The 19,658-nt window shown below is 43.5% G+C and overlaps 1 protein-coding gene across 1 annotated transcript in view; it reads right to left on the reverse strand.

The window, feature by feature from the left end:
- Positions 1–5,942: 5,942 nt before the first annotated feature.
- LOC117452385 (multiple epidermal growth factor-like domains protein 9) overlaps positions 5,943–19,658 on the reverse strand; it is a 49,000-nt gene continuing 35,284 nt past the window's right edge. Inside the window, 4 exon segments of the mRNA XM_034090985.1 lie at positions 5,943–7,963; positions 9,928–10,194; positions 19,064–19,139; positions 19,141–19,217. Of these exon segments, the coding sequence (XP_033946876.1) occupies positions 7,440–7,963; positions 9,928–10,194; positions 19,064–19,139; positions 19,141–19,217 (944 nt within the window). The 3' untranslated portion in view covers positions 5,943–7,439.

Here is a 19,658-nt window from a genome sequence, read left to right on the forward strand (position 1 = left end):
GCTGGCTGCAATACAGTTTTACATTTTTTATTTGTATTGTTTAATGGCATGCCTTTTTGATACAACATTTGTATTTTTATACTGCCATCAATAAAGTACTTCTTTGACTTATCTTATCTCTTGTTGATAATGAATGGCACCCAACAGAAAAAAAAATCATAAACATACATGAATTTATAAAGCAATAACAAACACCATCAGTTAGGAAAAAGCCCCTTACTTTTAAGAGATTTAAAGCAAGAAATTGAGTTTGCTAGCTTGAGGTCCTCCTCTAAAACATTATTACATGTTTATTTTGTAATGGTATTAAGAATACATGATAAATACATAATACATGTAGAAATTGCTCAATTGTAATACCCTCGTTCTACTAAACTCAAACAACACATTCCTTATATATTTCAACGACGAGAGAACAAAATAAACCTATAACCCATTCAAGCAAGCTTTTAACATGTCTAGAAGAAAGATTGAGGTTATATTTAATATATTATTTTATGTTGTGGATACTTTAGTCTCCATCCATGTTTACAATTGTCCACACTATTTTACACTTGCATTTATGAATATAGTTTTGCTGTGTTGTACACTTTAGTATTTATGTTTATAGTTAGCTTTGATATTCGCTTAATTGATTAGAAAGATTTTCTTTTCATGATCTGATATTTCCTCAAATATTCTTATTATGGGGCAGTACTTACTGGTGCTTGAAATTCAAATATTTACTAAATATTCAACTCAGATAACATTTGTTTAAAACATTTGACAAACACATGTATATGAAAAAAAAAAGATGTATTTCTGTTCAATACAATGAATGCAATACAATGCATATGTAGGTATTCAGGTAGCGCATCAAAGACACCTTGAGACACTGCTACCCCAGGCTCTGCTGCTGGTGCATTCCACCCATCATCATAGTCCTCTCCATGACTCTCGCAGACGTTATGCAGAGCACAGCATGTCAGCACCATGGATTTCACAATAAACAAGAAAACGATCACTTCCACATCCTCCATTGTTGTGTGTGTTTTGTGAGTTGTGTCGCATTGAAAATGACGCCACTGCAGTTTTACCCAGCGTCGCTCCGCCCAACAAGCCGACGCCCCGCCTACACTGCGTTGCTACCCCAGGGCTGAAGTCGAATAGTCCATTTAGCTTAGGAACCTTCCTAAAGGAGTGAAATGACCCGGAAGTCCCTCAGTGGCAGCCATGATAAGTGCCGTTCGAATTCTCTAGAATGATGAGAATGAAAGGAAAGGAGGTTTCAAACTTCCTTTATAACCTCCTTTAGCTTAGGAACCACTGGACCTGCCTAACCGACAGGAGAAGCGAAAATGCTGCCCCACAATGCCTTGCAGCCGCAGCATTTGCCGTCACTCAACAGTCGGCCGTTCACGGAAACAACCGATTATGACCAATAAATGATATCATGAAAGTTACGGTGCTTATTAAGCATTTTAAAACATAGGTGGTAAGTTGCCAAAGTGCTTTGTTTTGAACGTTCATCAGTATTATAATCAAAAAGAGAAATATGAACGTTAGTTTTCACTGAAATTATCAAATAAAGTCAACATTTCAGTCTTTACTGAGCTGTGTGGGGTTTGTTCAACTTTTAAAAGATGTTTGAATGGTGATATACACAGTGATAGATGTTAAGGACTAACGTTTATAATAAATACATCTGTATTGATTTTAAGATCTTTAGTTCATACAATCATACGTATTGGGATAATTTGTATTAATGTGGACCGGAGGGAGAGGGTGACGAGCATAAGTTTCACTTTCCTTTTTTATTTCAATTCCAGCTTTGGTCCTGAAGAATCTGTTTCTCTGTTGTCCCCGTTCATAAAGCAAAGCAGCAGCATCAGAGCACGGTGCAGAGTCTCTAGATGAGTTCACAGGAGTCCCTCGTTCTTATTAAACATCCATGTTGTAGTCCGCTGTATAGAAAACTGTGGTTTCCATGGTTTCCCCACAGCAGCAGACGCACACAATGACGTCCGCTGGCGCATCATAAACACGTCGGATAGTGAAAGTGCATTCGGATTCTCTAAAGTACCGCAGTCTCTTCTCCTAAGTCCTTTTGAATTCTCCTATCCACTATCCCTTAACCCCGTGACGTTTCACTCAGAGGTCAAGGAATAGACGATAGGGTTAGAACTTAGGAGCTGATTTTTAAACTATCCGACTGCAGCCCAGGTTCTAAACTGTAACGGAGCGTCCACACTACAGCTTCAAAAATAGCTTGGAGCTGGGCGTGTCTGGAGCTTGGGGATTTTATTCAAGCAACACGGCCAACAACCAATCACATGAATCTCCCGCCCCCGACATACAAAGCAAAAAACCCCGGGGATTGTATGGGAGCAATATATATATATAAACTCCCCAAACAGGCGAAAACCTACCAGTTTCCCCCACTGTCTCTGCCACCTCCCTCCATGCCTGGTTCCTCCGGTTTGTATCCCGGGAGGTGAAGAGGGTCTGGTCATACAAAACCGGGTGATTTGCTACGGCGATAGTTAGTTTCTCCTCCGACTTTTTTTGAAATATAGAAATGAACGGCGGGATATCTCTCCCAGCTTAGACGCGGTTTGATTGGCTACGGCTTCAGCTGTCAGATTTTGGGAAACGGGATTTGATTGGCTGGCGCTGGCTACTCCGGCGTCTCAGGCGACAGAAGTTGAACATTGTTCAACTTCTGTCGCCTGACACGCCTGAGACGCCTCGCTCAGCTACCCACAATTCAGTTTGGCGAAAAAGCGCGGCTACGTGACGTCACCCCATTGAAAGTGAATGGGCAGATTGGAGCAGATTGGAGCTTTCGGCGCTGTCGACGCTGTAATGTAGACGGGCCGTAATGGAAATGCGCCACGGCCTCGGACGGCCAGCGAGGCAGCCCGAGGCCTGAACGAGGACGCTTAGGGACGCTTAAACGGGGCTACCCCGTTGCAGTGGAAATGCGCCATTATGCTGTGCGGCTAACCTGCCCCGGAGCAGGCTAGGTTGCAGGCTAAGAGATCAACTCAGTGAAAGCACCGCCTGCTAACCAATCAGAGCTCAGTGTGCGGAGTTTAAAGCGATCAAGTCATATTACAGGAGAAAGGAAATACAGAAAAGCTGCCGTCGCAGGAAAGACGGCCGGCAAAAATCACCGACTGTGTGAACGTGAACATTAATAGAATATCACCTCCATCTTCAGAGCAATCTGACTATTATAACATTAGCGTTAAGAAAGCTTACTTAAATATCTGCCAAATCATAAGTGACCGGATCAGAGTACATTAAGTACAGTCCGCGGCATATCACTTCATAATGTATCATATATCTCCTGATCTGAGTCAGCTGAGCCGTGTCTGGCCGTGCAACACTCACAGCGTCACAGACTGGATGCAGAAGCATTATTTAAGCAACACATTACGTTGAGGAAACACTCGAGACAAATGTAGCCTAATTAAAGTCAGATCCACTCGTGTCTCAGTGATATCATAAACCTGTTAAAGGTGGGGTAGGTAAGTTTCAGAAACCGGCTCGAGATACACTTTTTGTTATATTCCATGGAATGCTCTTAACATCCCGATAGCAATGAATATCTTAAGTGCTTTGACAAAAAATCCATAAAAAAACGTCATCTGTAGAAGCCGTAATACTGTAAAAAGTACCTGCCTGTCAGCCTTCCATCGGGGCACAAACTTATCTCGTGCCCTCATTGGTCATGTGCGCGTTCGTGTGTATTGGAGGAGGGGCTCTGTAATGAAGTGGCAGATTTTCTCCGGTTGTGTATTTTCAAATTCTAGCCATCTCGAGCCGGTTTCTCAAACTTACCTACCCCACCTTTAATGTAGGCATTCAAACACTTGTTCTGTTCCCAGCTGTATTCACCTTGCAGGTGCAGCTCTGTGGCTTTGCTCCTGGATCAAGTGTTTAAGTCATGGATGTTTAAAGTTTAACTTCTTCATATGTCTAATATTATAGTTGACTTTTCATTCAGGAAGTATGACGCTGCGCTGTCAGTGCGCTTCTCCATGTTTGTGATTGGTCGAATGCTCCAGATACCACCGCTTTCATGTGAACGCGCACCTAGCTAGATAGGACACGGCTGGCTTGAGCGATCCACTTGATAACCCGCGTCGTAGGACCGTTTAGCGACAGCGCGTATGTTTTGGATTAGGCCAGGGGTCTGCAACCTTTTTGACCAAAAGAGCCATTTTGCTCCTTTTTCCCCAAACATTTTTTGTCTGGAGCCGCAAAACATATTTCATAATTTTTTATTGTTATATCAGACAAAAACTACAGTTTTTTTTGCATTTATTAGGCCATTTATTACATGATATAAAACTGTTAACCTCTAATAAGAAACAAAGAACTCTTATAAGGAGAATTAAAAATACACAGGCCTACTTTAAAATAAATTAAACACAGCACTTGGGGTCCTCTACACATTTGAAGGGAAACAAATATATTATTAAAATGGGCCCACTTTGAAAAAAAATATGCCTCTTCCTTCAGACTTTCTTACAGAGTCCCTCCTCCAACACACACGAACGCGCACATGACCAATGAGGGCACGAGATAAGTTTGTGCACAGATGGAAGGCTGACAGGCAGGTAGGCCATCCAGTTACTTTAGCCGGGCCGGCTCAGATGATTGGTCGTGCTTTTTACAGCGCTACGGCTTCCAGAGATTACTTTTTGTATGTATTTATTGTCAAAGCATTTAATATATTCATTGCTATCGGGACGTTAAGAGCATTCCATGGAATATAACAAAAAGTGTTTTCTGAAATAAATTACATACCCCATTGAATTATGACTGAAGATCGTCAGCTGGCTTCCTCCCCCTCGTAAAGGCTGCACCACCGTTGACAACTTCTCTCTACATATCAGACATACCGGTAAACCAGCATCGTTTGCTGTGAAAGCAGATAACTCTGTCCACGCAGAATTAAATCCTGTGTTCCTCCGGTACTTTTCTTTGATTGATCCATAGCTCGCTCATCGAGCCGGGGGTCAGGTTATTCGCCTCCAAGAAAAGGCGCTCGCGCGGGACCGGAGCAGGATGTGACGCATATTTTAGTTGACCTAATTAAAACCGTTTTGTTTTTTATTTATGTGTCACAGTATCACCTCAAAATACAAGATACGAAACATTTTCAACAATGCAACAAAATATAAATAGTCCTACAAATACTTTTATTTTATTTCCTTCTTATTTTTGTCTAAACTCAGGGGAGCCAGAGCAGAGGGTTTAAAGGGCCGCATGCGGCCCCTGGGCTGCGGGTTGCCAACCCCTGGATTAGGCCAACCGGCTAACTCAAACATATCCAGGTTAGGTTGAACCAGCTTCGTAGTACAGGCCCCTGGACTCAGGACCTTTATGACTGAAGGTCATTTCTTTATAACTTTGTAGGTAAAAAATGATGACTTTATGATTCTCAAATTCACTTGAAATCTAGGCTAGCCTAGTCCCCAAAACATTTTTTAAAACAAAAGAAAATTCCCTTAGAATTAGTTGTGGCTAGTAATTGAAAAAAACAACAATTGGCCATATTCATAAGAAAAGTGTCACGATCGTTCCGATCAGCAGTTTTAATATGTTATAATAATTTCAGAACGTTATGGACGGGGGATGGAGATCATGAGCAGAGCCATATTTGATGTTGTTGCAGAAAAGAGAACGGCAGGTACCGTGCAGCCGCACAAATGCTGTTTTGGATTCAATGTAGGCAGAATAATGAATATATTAATAATTGATGGAAAGTCGTTTTTATGTTTGAGCATCACTGTGCATATTTGTACACTTGAAGGCCGTTTTCACTTGCTGAAGTTTCTCTCTTTTAATCTCAGCTCAACATGTATCAGCAGGTTGTTCACTCAAGCAGAACAATGTATGTCTTCAAATAAACGTTAATTAAACGAAAGGTGTGCAAGAAACAAAAAGACAACAGTTAAATCCATCTTTATTTGAGCTCTGATTTGGGTTATTATTTACATAATTGTACTCTTTGTTTTGAGTTGTGGTTGGTGCATTTTAGTCCCGCAGCTGCGTATATGGCAAAATCCACTGAGAATAAGAAATACAAATAAAAATAGAAAAAGCTGATGGCCGACTGCAGTGCCCGCCCTGGAGGGTGAAAGGTTGGGAGCTTGTTAAGTGACAGTGTACACACAGTATTCTACCTGTACAATAATAGTGCTACTATTCACAATCATCTGTACAATAATCATATTTACAGTGATCACATTAGGGAGAGAGCCAGTACCTGAGGAGTTAGTTCCAGAATTAGCTTTTCTCATTCATAAAATGAAGCGCACCCAACCAGTGGTATCCTAACAACACAGCAAACATCGGACCCAGGATCAGGTGTAAAGCTTTGAAAGCAACTTGCCATTTGAGGTGATGCAACTTGAGTTTAGTTGATCAAAAGGACCAGAGGGCTGTGACCTTGTGCAGGCTGGTGTCACTCCATAGCAACAGCATCAATACTAGAGTAGAGGTCTTTTTAATGTTCAGTCACAGAACCAAACCTCTACATAAATGTGAAACAATTTTCCAATCGTTTGTTTAACTTTTTCTGAGGAAGTCAGCAGAGAGCAGACCAGATTCCAAGTAGATGGTGGTGGTGTATGCGGGCCCAGTAAGAGTCACGAGCTGTAGTGGTGGGGGGTTGAGACTGCAGTGGTAGTTCCTTCAAAAGAAACACTCCTCGTAGATACTTCAGGTGAGCTGGCACGCTTTAACAAAAGACAGGAACCTATAAACAATAAGTGAGGTCATTCAAATTCTTGTGCCAGCACCTTCCATCTTCCCCTATGATTCTCTCCAGAAGCACACAAACTATACATGAAAACATATTGGCCAATTCAAATGACCGCTGGACAGCACATAAGATCAAACACCATGAATAAACACACCATACGTGTGCAGCATTTCTCCCAAGAATGAAACGTCAACCAATAAATAAGAACAGGATAAAAAATGCATTAAATAACAATCATTGTCTCAGTTGAGGATCACTGTGCAAGTGATCCAGTTAAAACATAAACAGTCCATTTTAAATATCTGAAATGTTAGAATCCTGTTAGTCCTCTGACAAATGTGGGGATCGTGGTTCCTGTCTGCGTTGGGCCTGTCGCACGTCATGCCAATTACCACACTAATCTGCACAACAGTGCCCTCTGCAACTCAAACCAACACTTCTCTCTTTGGACCCTGGCCACTGATCGCCCTTTCAACACAACATCGTATCATAAAGGGAAAACTCTGCGTGTCTTTTCCATATCTTTGATCACATCTGCTTGATCTCACGGTGTAGTGGAGTGCTGCAGACCCGCAGCGAAACAACAAGCAGTCCTTCATGAAGGAGCTTTGGATTTGGTACTTTCCAGCAGCTTCGTGTCATCGGTATATCTAAGCGGTCCGGTGTGGGGACGGATGGGTCAAGCCTTGTAGCAGTTGCCCTGCGTGGTGAGGGCCAGCTGGCCGTTGGGCACCACCTCGTTGGCCTCGTCTTCCAGTAAGCCGGACACGTCGGCGTTGGGGATGCTGTCGTGGTAGCTGCTGAAGCTGATGTTGTCCTCTTTCAGTTCAATGGTCCAGAATGGGGCATTGAGCTTGCGGTTCTGGTACTCGCGGTAGGTGTACACGCCTCCGACGAAGCCCAGCAGCACCAGCACCACCAGAATGATGACAGCCAGGATGATGATGTTGAACTGCGTCCAGGACACGTCTGTCAGGGCGGCGGTGGTGTTGTCGGTGGGGGGACTCAGGCTGGTCAGCAGCGCCTGGGTGGAGGCGGTGCTCAGCGCCGTGCTGCTGTTGCTGCCTGATGTGGACGCTGGGACGCCTTTTGATTGGACCGAGGTCAAAGTGATGCTGGTGGTGGTTGTGGAGGGGGAAGATGGACTGGGTGTGGGGGCCTCTGTTGTGGCTTTATGTGCCGGTGTGGGGAGGAGCCGCGGGGCTGAGGAGAGAAAAGCATTGAAAACATTAGTGCACGTTTAAAGACTGGACTTCACAGCTTTGTTCCATTTACATGGAACAAAGCAATGTCTGATGTAATGAAGGTCTGTTATTAATGAAGAGGAATCGGAATGCTTTTCAGACTCAAGGTTGTTGATAAGTAACTAGTGACACCGTGTGGCGAAAACAAATAACTACCTCTTAGTGGAGATATTCCTGATGCCTTCTTTTATTATTTCCCCATGAAATACATTTAAACCCTGGAGGCTAACGGCAGACTTTGTGGGACTTCATCCTGACATGAACGTATAGTTAACAAAGAAGACTGCTTGTTCTTTGGTGCTGCATTTCTGACTCAGTAATCTAGTCAGAACATATGGGATTAGTTTTGTGTCATAAAGATAAAGCAACACTTTCTCAGAATCAAGCAAGACTAAGAGTTTAAGAGAACAAATAAAATAAAACTATAATATAAATTGCAAACAAATCATTTGTGTAATCATGTAAACTGTAAGTCTTTTTTCTTTGTTTTAACATGTCTTTGTGTTTGCAGTTCTCTGTGCTTCGTTCTCAATGATCAGACTTTTGCTCTCGCTGCAGCTCTTCTCGTTTGTGCTCCCTCATTTTTTGTTTTTAAATTCTGACACAAACGTCCCAGTGGGCGGGACTATCAGGGGTGCGTCCCCATTGGCTACACAGTTTGAGTGACAGCCCACTACAGACTCCGGAGTCTACTCGGCCACGTTAGTGTTGGTGTCTCCTGAGGAGTCTTCATGAACATATCGGACTTCTCTTATGGATTGCTGTGCATTAGATTTGTGTTGTATAGTTTATACTTTATTCCAACTTTAAATATTGTAATACCTGAACACACTGCTGCTGTTAAATAATGTCCCAACTTGGGATTGATAAAGTGTCCGTCTATTTATTTATTTTATAGATAAAATAAACACGACTATGTATTTTCAAGCTAAAGGTGATACACAGTATAAACTGTATACTATTATATTTCAAAGACATGTTACATTCCAAAAGCATATATTGCTATGTTTAGGACAAACAATTAAATACTGCTTCAATTTAACAAATTCTGCAATATAAAAGTGGCAGATTTGCTTTATGAAACAGAGCAGACCTACAGTAGGCCAGCACAATTAGGAGCATGCTCACATCTCACTATGTTGGTCTGAAGAGCTGAAGCATTCATACACAATGGATACAAACTGTGTTCAATGTCATTATACATGTGCAATGAGAGAAATGCTTCTCCCTTTCAAACGGTGCCTTCAAAACTAAAAACATCACAACACAAGACAACAAATACACGCAGCATACATACTTATAAGGAATAAAGTGGATTAATTATTTCCAGGGGTATAAAACATGTAATGTAATACATAATAATAGTAGGTATGTATGTATTTATAATTATAATAATGATATATATATATATATATATATATATATACACACAGAGTCACATTTATTTCACACTTTCAGGTGTTAAGAGCAATAATGGCTTTTGGGAAAAAACTGTCTTTGAGTCTGTTAGCTTTGGATTGTGTACCCCTGTAGCGCCTCCGTAGGGTTCTAGAAAGACAATATTTAAAAAAAGCTATTTAAAAAAGAATGAATACAAGAATGTACACCAAATTTAAATATACAAAAGAAACCAAAAAACTAAAACAAACTTAGTACACTGAATATATGATAATATTTGACAAACTGCCGTGTATTATATTATAATTTAAAGTGCAAGGCTGTGCAGAAATGTGCAAACTATATTCAGAGAGAGAACATGGCTCAAAGTACAGCTGTGTGCAATTATTAGGAAATGTCTCTTTAACTAAATGATTTATAAGCTGTGACCAAAGATGACCCCACTACTGTTTTATAACTGACAGTAATAGTATATAGAGAGCAGTAAGTAGAGATCCTTATAGAGGGTGTTGTGGCGGCTCTTACCTGGACGGGTGCAGTTGTGTGCTCCAGCGTCCCCGATGAAGCCCTCGGCACAGAGCTGGCACCGGGCCCCGCCTGTGTGGTTGATGCAGCGCAGGCATTGGCCGGTGTCGGGGTGACAGGGGGTGGGGTCCTTAGGGTCTGCATTGCCACTGCAGTCACATGGAACACACAGCCCGGCAGCTTTGAAGAAGCCGGCTGAACACTGGTCACACAGCGGGCCGCTGTACCGGGGGAGGCACTGCTCACACACTGGGGGGCTGCTGCCATCTGCACAGGGACACACAGGGACACACAGGGACACACAGGGACACACAGAGACACACAGGGACACACAGGGACACACAGAGACACACAGGGACACACAGGGACACACAGAGACACACAGGGACACACAGGGACACACAGAGACACACAGGGACACACAGGGACACACAGGGACACACAGGGACACACAGAGACACACAGGGACACACAGGGACACACACAGGGACACACAGAGACACACAGGGACACACAGGGACACACAGAGACACACAGAGACACACAGGGACACACAGGGACACACAGGGACACACAGAGACACACAGAGACACACAGGACACACAGAGACACACAGAGACACACAGAGAACCAGGGACACACAGGGACACACACAGGGACACACAGAGACACACAGGGACACACAGAGACACACAGAGACACACAGGGACACACAGGGACACACAGGGACACACAGAGACACACAGAGACACACAGAGACACACAGAGACACACAGGGACACACAGAGACACACAGGGACACACAGAGACACACAGAGACACACAGGGACACACAGGGACACACAGAGACACACAGGGACACACAGAGACACACAGAGACACACAGAGACACACAGGGACACACAGAGACACACAGGGACACACAGGGACACACAGGGACACACACAGGGACACACAGAGACACACAGGGACACACAGAGACACACAGGGACACACAGGGACACACAGGGACACACACAGGGACACACAGAGACACACAGGGACACACAGAGACACACAGAGACACACAGAGACACACAGGGACACACAGGGACACACATCAGTGCCACACTAATGATGTCCCTACCACAGAGGCTGAATACGTGTGTCCAGCCTTGACACCAGCATGGGCTGCGGTTATTAAAGAGTATTAATGTTGTGGGAAACCGTTTGATTTGAATCATAACATACATCATGCCGTCATAACATCTTATTCTTAAACATGACTGAGTGACCAAAGTAATTCAAAATAGCAATATATATATATATATATATTATAGAGCGAGAAGGAGAGATACGTATGTAGAGTCTGTAACCATAACTGCAACGTGTGTCTGTGAGATGCTTATTCACACCAGATTATTACATTTCATTTGTTAGTATCGGTTAATAACCATGCCGATTCATTACTACACCCGACTCAGTCGTACCCCCTTTTCTCTTATCATTCATCAACATGTATGAGCCTCAACCGGTTAATATCACAAACATGTCTGTGGAATAATTTATTTGATTAACCTTTTAGTCAAATGTATTTTAAATGTCCAACGCGTACGCTTGTCTCTTCAATGCGTCCGTCCCACATAGCTCACGCTAGCCACTAGGTGTCTCCAGGTGACAGGACATTGATCTGGGAGGGTTAGGGGTTATTGTGATCTACTTCAACCCTATGACGGAACCTTCTATGAGACAGGGAGGTAGTTCAGGGGGGGGGGCATTGCTTTGGCTTTCCGTTGTGTTACCGATAATGAAGCAGATTGGGTTAGAGCTGTGGAATATGAAATCACTCATGTTTCCTCACTACATTCTAGCTTTTCTTACCCTCAGATGTGCACTAACTACAGGTTATTCATTTATTTTAAAAATATAAAATCACTGTTACTTTTCTAATACATGGAATTAGTACTTAAGGCTCAGAGAGGTTTCACGAGTAGCGCCACACACCACAGATAATAACGTCCGTCAGTAAAGGCTCAGATGGAGTTGATCCAAATTCATTATGATCTTACCATAAAGACAATTATTGATTTAATATGTAGCTCCTCTGATTTTGAACTAAATATTGGTACACCTGAAGCAACTGTATACATCTATAAATGATATGTTTAAGTACAGTAGTACGAAGGCCTCCATCCAGAGTAGCCCAGATGTCCCCAGTCATGCCATCCAGCTCGTCCTGGGGATCTCACGGTGTTCCAGGCAGATGGGAAATACAACCCCCCCAGTCTGAGGCCTGCCCTGGGGGGCTCTGCAGGGACATACCCCTACTATGAGGTGTTCAGGAAGTCGGAAGGAGATCCTTAATACAAAGAAGCAGTGAATGGATGATGTTGAGCGTTAAAGCACATGGTAAGGTCTCTGCTTGGAAAGGGTTTCCAGTCAAGCAGCGCGACCTGTATAGGTCTTTATGATAGGGACACCGCCTCACTGGCGTCCTCCCGGAGCCGTGCCTGGAGGAGCTGGGCCGGGGTTATCCCTCAATGAAAAGGTGGGCTGCCTCAGGATGGGCGAACCCACCTCCAAAAACAACGGTGAAGACTGAACCATGGCTAAGGAAAGTTAAATGATTCTGATATGTAAAAACTGATATACATAAACACTATCCTCCTATGCAGCCCGGCAGCCGGTGCTCTTCATCAGACGCCGTCCTCACCACACTGCAGCTCTCAGTGTTGAATGATTTAGACACAGATAACGCCTTTCAATGGCCTAGATGTTGGACTCTCTCTCGTGGGGTCACGTGATTACGTTGTACTCCAGCCCTGTGCAGGCTGCTCCTGATAAGCTTGATTTAACCTCCAAAGGCAGCGAGCGGCCTGCTGGGTTATATAACCAGGAGGAAACATGAGCTGCTCTCAGACCTGCTGCTGCCACACGCTGACTGACGACACAAGAAGTGGAACAATTAAAGATTCAAAGACAAATTAAATGAACACAAATATTTGATCAACCGCAGGCTAAACCGGATGAGCCCAGCCATTCCGGAATCACTGAGGAAAGATGTAATCATACATGGATGATTGCATCTGTCTGACCCACATTCTGAATGCTCCACTTCACCTCTCTGTGTCCGTGTGGAGGCTTGTTCATGTACTGCAACAGGCCTCATCAGCACATTAAGACTTTTATTTTATTGAACCTTTATTTAACCAGATAAAAGCATTGAGATAAAATCTCATTTACAATGCTGACCTGGCCAAGAAGGCAGCAACGTTACACAGAACACAAAACACAGACATGTGAAATACAGAGAACACAACTAAGAAAACAAAAGAGGAAAAGCAGTCACTACATTGAGCACATTAGGACAGTAAGAAAGGTACTTATTCCTGCGAGAGCAGCTGGTGGTAAGGACCTCAGACAACTTCAATCTAAAACAGGCTATAGGGACAAGTGCCCTCAGTTTGAGGCTTGATTGAAGCTCATTCCAAGACCAAGGACCAGAATGAAAAAGACTCCTTTTCCCAGCCTCAGTCCGCACAGCAGGAACCTGGACCCGTATCCAGGCGCTGGGTCTGAGGCTGTGAGAGTCACAAGCTGGAGCGAATCTGGCTCATATGCAGAGTGGAAGCTTTCCTAAAATGGCTTTATACATTAATAAAAACCAATGCTGCATCCTGCGCATAGTGAGTGAGGCCCATCAGTTAGGCTGTACAGTTCGCAATGATGAGTCCTACAGGGTGCATCTGATATATATCGCATGGTAGAGTGGGTCAAGTTTGGCCAAAACAGTGGGACAGGCAAACCTATAGATGGAATCACCGTAGTCCAGCTGGGACAGGAATGAGCCAGAGACCAACCTTTTACGGGATGAAGTTGAAAAACAACATTTAAGTCTGTAAAGGAAGCCAAGAGTGAATTTCAATTTCTTTGATAGAACTTCAATGTGATGTTTAAAGTTGAGATTACTGTCCAACCAAAAGCCAAGATATTTGTAGGTATCGACAAACTCAACAGAGACGCCATCAAGGGTGTCAATGGAGAAGCAAGAGGACGCTGACTTGGGAGCTAAAAGCATTGCTTTGGTTTTCTTACTGTTCAAAAGCAGTTTGGAAAGCAACTATCCTCCCTGAGACATGGTACTGCATTGTGGCATCATCCCATTTGTCACCGTTGCCAGGGCAACATCTACTCGGAGGTTTGGTCTGAACTAGGGGTGGGCGATATGCCGATATATATCGTCGTGACGATATTAGGTCTCCACAATATGCTTTTTCAGAGATATCGTATCTATCGCGATAAAAAAAAAAAATTTAAAATTGGAAAAAAAACTATAAAAAAAAAATACTTTTCCCTTCAGTTATGCTAAAGTCTTTTATTGCACTTCAAGTCTAAAGTTTACAATTTAATTGTTTGGCACTGACTTTTCCTCATTGATGTTTTATGTTTTACTTAGTTATGTTTTATGTGTATTGATGTTCACTGCTAGTGCTACCTCAGAAAGTTCATGTGTATACTGAGAAACTGTGCCTTGAAGCCATATCAAAATGTTGAATTGTTCATTCAGGGATTCATTTCAGAAATAAAACCAGCTTGAAATGCTATTTTGGTCTGTTACTCCTTTTAGTTTTAGTTTCTGTTAACAGTACAAGCACCTACAAGGTAAGTAACTTGAAAAATAACCATAATAACCGACATGAAAAAATATCGTGATATATATCGTCTATCGTGATACTGCCTGAAAATATCGTGATAATATATTTTTCAATATCGCCCACCCCTAGTCTGAACACCCTCTGCGGCCACACACAGAGAGCAGCTCTCGTACTGAGCACACGTGACCATGTCCTCTGTGGCGCAGCTCTTCCACCGTGTGTCTGTCCAAACAGACTGTGGTGCTGCCCCTCCCCCTCTGCTGCTGCCTGGCTAGCGCTGACATGGGCCAGCTGTGCTCGTGCTGGCCCAGCTCAGCTCAGCCTGGTTTGTGTCCCTTCCCCTCCCTCCCACGTTGCACAACCTCCTCCGCGGCCCCTGGTATGGGCAAACAGAACCTGACAGCCTAAGTGCATCTATACGTGTTGCCACGCAGACTAACCAATGAAGCGTCAGGACATGGCAGCACCGTCAGCGATTGGTCAAGAAATGGGAATGGCAAGGTGCGATGACATGAAGAATAACTGAGTGAATGCGGTGATGCAATGCTGAATGAAAGTCTCAAGTGTCCGTTTGGAGAGCGGCTACAAGAGCAGCCTGATGGGGATCATTTGTGAACTGGCCTAACACGGCTAACATGGCTTACTGTTATACTTTGAAGGACTCTGAATTGGAGGTTAAGTTATACAATATCCATTTGGTGTCCAGCCTGCTAGCAAAACAGAATGCAAAGGTCTGGTGCTGAAACAATGAATCCGTTAAGCAACTCGTCAATCAACAGAAATGTCATTTTCAACTCATTTGTTCATCAAAAAATGTCAAACATTGAAAATGTAAAAGCTTTCTAAATCTGAGTATTTGCTGCTTTCTCCTTTTTATACCATCGCAAATGTAACATCATTGGTTTTTGACAGTTTGACTGGTAATCTGATGACATCACTTTAGGTACAAATATCTTAAGATGTTTGTCACAACATTCATTCTGATGAATTGAGCTCTTAAAAAAATTCGTGGGAATATGTATTTTATATTTCATAGACTTGTCCATTATCTCTAATACCAAAGAAAAGTTGAAGGAATGATTATGAAAATAGCGTGGCCCATTTAAAAAGAAGTAATCAGAAATGTTAATGAACTGAACTGGGCTACTCTATAGGTCTGCCCTGACATGAACACACTGGTTACCTGATCACTGGGTTATCTCTGACTGTCGGAACACGATTGTTGTGTAGATCTGAACTGAGATGTGGGCGGAACAACACACCAGCTTAAAGAACTAACTGGTGAGACTTCCTGACACCTGCTCAGTAAGTAGCTTGTTTCCAGGTGGGCTCCTCACACACAGCTGGTGGGAGTGGAGGCAGCATGGGGCCAAGTGGAAACCAGGCACGAGCTGCAGGGCTCCGCTCACACCCAGCTCCTCCGTTGACACGATAAACACATGAGAGCTTCTCCCATTGGAGGATGATAGATGTGGCTCCAAGCAGCCTAGGGGCCCGAGCCTGGGGCTCTGCAGCTATTGGAGGAATCCTTCTCTGGTAAATGATTTGCATGTTGTGACATGCCAGTGGCAGGCAGGATTTCATCATGATGATAAGGCTGACGTGACTTTTAGTACCAAGCATTAAGGTGCTTTTCACAATGACATTTAAGGCCGAACAAAGGCTGGCTACGGAATAAGAAGTGACTGCAGTTCAGCCCAGATCTAAAGCCACCAGGGACGTTTGGGCGTGTTGTATTTAGAGCAGCGGCAGCCTGGAGGTGAAGGAAGTGGGGCCATACAGGACGTTCACTGTAAATCCCACACTGTCTCCAAACAGAGATTAAAAGAACTCTAGTTTACCGTCTCAACTCATTTTAAATACTCCATCCTCTACCTCCTATCAGCTTTTACCGAGCAACCAACGCTACTTGCCTCATCTCATCAGAGGTGTAAGCTGATCAGCTACATGGGACTGGAATGTCCCTTTTAAACCATAACTGACAAACTTGTTTGAACTTTAACAAAAAAAAGCTCCCGATAAGAAGATAGTATAAACATTCATTTCCCCTCATACAGGGGGTTATGTAACTTCCTGTCTCGAGTGTGTCTGATTTAATGCTTTTAAGTTCACAGGTACATTTTATTTGTGGGAAACTATGCTCACATCCAGCTCTCTGGAAACACGGTAACCGTGGCAATCAAAGATGTCCCTACTTGTTCTTCTAAGTCAGACTTACACATCCAAACATATAGTAAATGGTACATAGTAACGGTCAGAGAAAAGCAGTAGAGAGCCCGGGGGAACCACGGCGGTGACCATCCTTTGCTCAGATTGTCCTCTCAGGCCATCGGAGACAGAAACACACATAATGATACCTACACTAGTGGGGTACGCAGAGGTTATGTCATAGAACAACATGTGGACACTTGTCCCACTTGTGTTACCACAGACCTTTCTCGAGGAGTTGAGGGAACTGAAAGTGGTGGAACGCTGACTCATTTCTGCATGATACTCATTCCTGCACCGCTCTACCAGACTTCCACATCAAATGTACTGAATGTTACCTTAGAGACAATTATTAAACCAGCGAGCCACTGCACTTATTGCAGCATACTTATACTACTTCAGATATATTTTACTTTGATTTCAAACTACTGTACACATTGTTTTATTGTATGGCAGAGGTGGGACCAAGTCATTGTTTTACAAGTCCGAGTCAAGTCTCAAGTCAGGATGGGCAAGTCCGAGTCAAGTCTCAAGTCAGGATGGGCAAGTCCGAGTCAAGTCTCAAGTCAGGATGGGCAAGTCCGAGTCAAGTCTCAAGTCAGGATGGGCAAGTCCGAGTCAAGTCTCAAGTCAGGATGGGCAAGTCCAAGACAAGTCCGAGTCCTAAACAAGTCATTATGTGCTTTTCACCAAATGTAATGCCATCCATCAACAGAATAATACTTAATAATCAAACCGCTCTTTATTAGTCACATTAATCATTTAATAATCCATTTTCTCTGTGCTGGTAAAGTAACGTGTTTTTCTATTTAAGAGGGATCAGTGAGGTAAGGCTAGCGTGACGGTTTGATTCAGAAGGAGTTTAATGGATAAGATCCCTGACGTAGAGGTGACAGAATGTTTATCACTGTGTACAACATGTTGTGAGGGACCCAGAATCTATCTGTATGCCAGGGATAATGTGCAGCGAGCGGGCTCTATGGGGAAGAGAACACCTGCATCTAGATCCCTCTGCAGGTGGTACTTTAACTATATTTTGATGATAATACTTTTGTACTTTTACTTGAGTAACATTTTGAATGCAGGACTTTTTATTGTAACCGAGTATTCCTACACTCTGGTACTTTTACTCAAGTACAAGATCTGAACTTCTCCCACCTCTGACAGTAAATCCTGAGTGGTTACCAAAAAGAAAACCCTGCTCTGAAGGTTATTTTCATTTCACAAATCCTGCACTCAGCTTAGCTTTCTCCCATATCACTGAAAAGCAGCAGATGCTGCTTCTTTTTTCGCTCATTTCTTGACTTTTCCCGACGCGCTTGCATTTCAATCCGGCTCTGTGTAGCTGGCCTGTACCACTACACCTGCTGTGCCCCCCACCCTTCTTTCACATAATGGTATGATCCTAGTGTGTCCTCGCATATGATTGGCCGCATGGTGGCCCAGCTAAATAAAGTCCCGCCCCTGCCTGCAAGGATTCTCAGCAAGAGTAGGAGCGGCTGAAGATTCTGCTCTCCCCGACGGGAGTCTGCTCTTCTAGCGGCAGCTCGCGATCGGCGTGTTGGAGACCTCTGAATTAAATGATCAAGTCACCTCAAGTCAGAAGGCTCGAGTCCAAGTCGAGTCCCGAGTCATTGGTGTTCAAGTCCAAGTCGAGTCCCGAGTCATTGGTGTTCAAGTCCAAGTCGAGTCGCCGGTGTTTTGTGATTTTGTCAAGTCGAGTCCAAAGTCATCAAATTGGTGACTCGAGTCCAAGTCATGTGACTTGATTCCAAGTCATGTGACTCGATTCCAAGTCATGTGACTCGATTCCACACCTCTGTTGTATAGTACACTATGTTGTTATGTTCAGTAGAATGGTATATTAGAGAGTATTCAATTGTATTCTATATTGTATAATGTTTAGATACTCCTCTGGATATAGGTCATTGTTACTGAGAATATGTATTTATTTATTATTTTGTATTAGATTGACTGTCCATATGCTGCTGTGACAAAATTCTCTCTCTCTCTCTCTCTCTCTCTCTCTCTCTCTCTCTCTCTCTCTCTCTCTCTCTCTCTCTCTCTCTCTCTCTCTCTCTCTCTCTCTCTCTCTCTCTCTCTCTCTCTCTCTCTCTCTCTCTCTCTCTCTCTCTCGTTATGGTTAGGATAAGTCTCCAGGAAATGCATGTAAGTCAATGTAATGTGTGTGTGTGTGTGTGTGTGTGTGTGTGTGTGTGTGTGTGTGTGTGTGTGTGTGTGTGTGTGTGTGTGTGTGTGTGTGTGTGTGTGTGTGTGTGAGCCACAGCACTGACCGGGTTGACAGGTTCCGGTGGAGGTGGAGTTGGAGCAGGGACAGGGTGCACAGGCCTGGGGGGGGTCAGCCCCCAGGGGGGCTGCGGTAGAACCCGGGCTTACACTCCTCACAGTTGGATCCCTGGGTGTTGCCCTCGCAGTTCAGGCACACTCCTGCAGGACAGAACAAAGATCACAGGATTAAAGGATACAGTAGAGTGCCTCTATATTTTGTGTGGCAATATTAGAACAATACAGAGACACAGAAGTATCAAGCTCTTGTATATAAATTATTAGTATTGCAAATAAAAATTCAAATGTTGGTAACAACCGTTTTTAGTCTAAGATTGTGCTGATTCTTTTCAGGTGATTCTCAACAATAGGGGATATTTCCTGGACCTGCTCAAAATGTGAGATCAGGTGGCTCTATGAGCATCTGACTTTATAAGGGTGGACGATGCGTAATCATTCCACCAGTTATTAGATTGGTGTGTCATTTCAGAGGAACATCATACCGAGGGGAATGGATCAGGTTTTTAAACAAGGCTAACTCCTTATCAAAAAGCTCAGTACTTATTTATTCCTCGTGCTTCTTAGAATTGTAACATTTGACTT

The sequence above is a fragment of the Pseudochaenichthys georgianus genome, chromosome 9, assembly GCF_902827115.2.
Source record: "Pseudochaenichthys georgianus chromosome 9, fPseGeo1.2, whole genome shotgun sequence".
Taxonomy (NCBI): Eukaryota; Metazoa; Chordata; class Actinopteri; order Perciformes; family Channichthyidae; genus Pseudochaenichthys; species Pseudochaenichthys georgianus.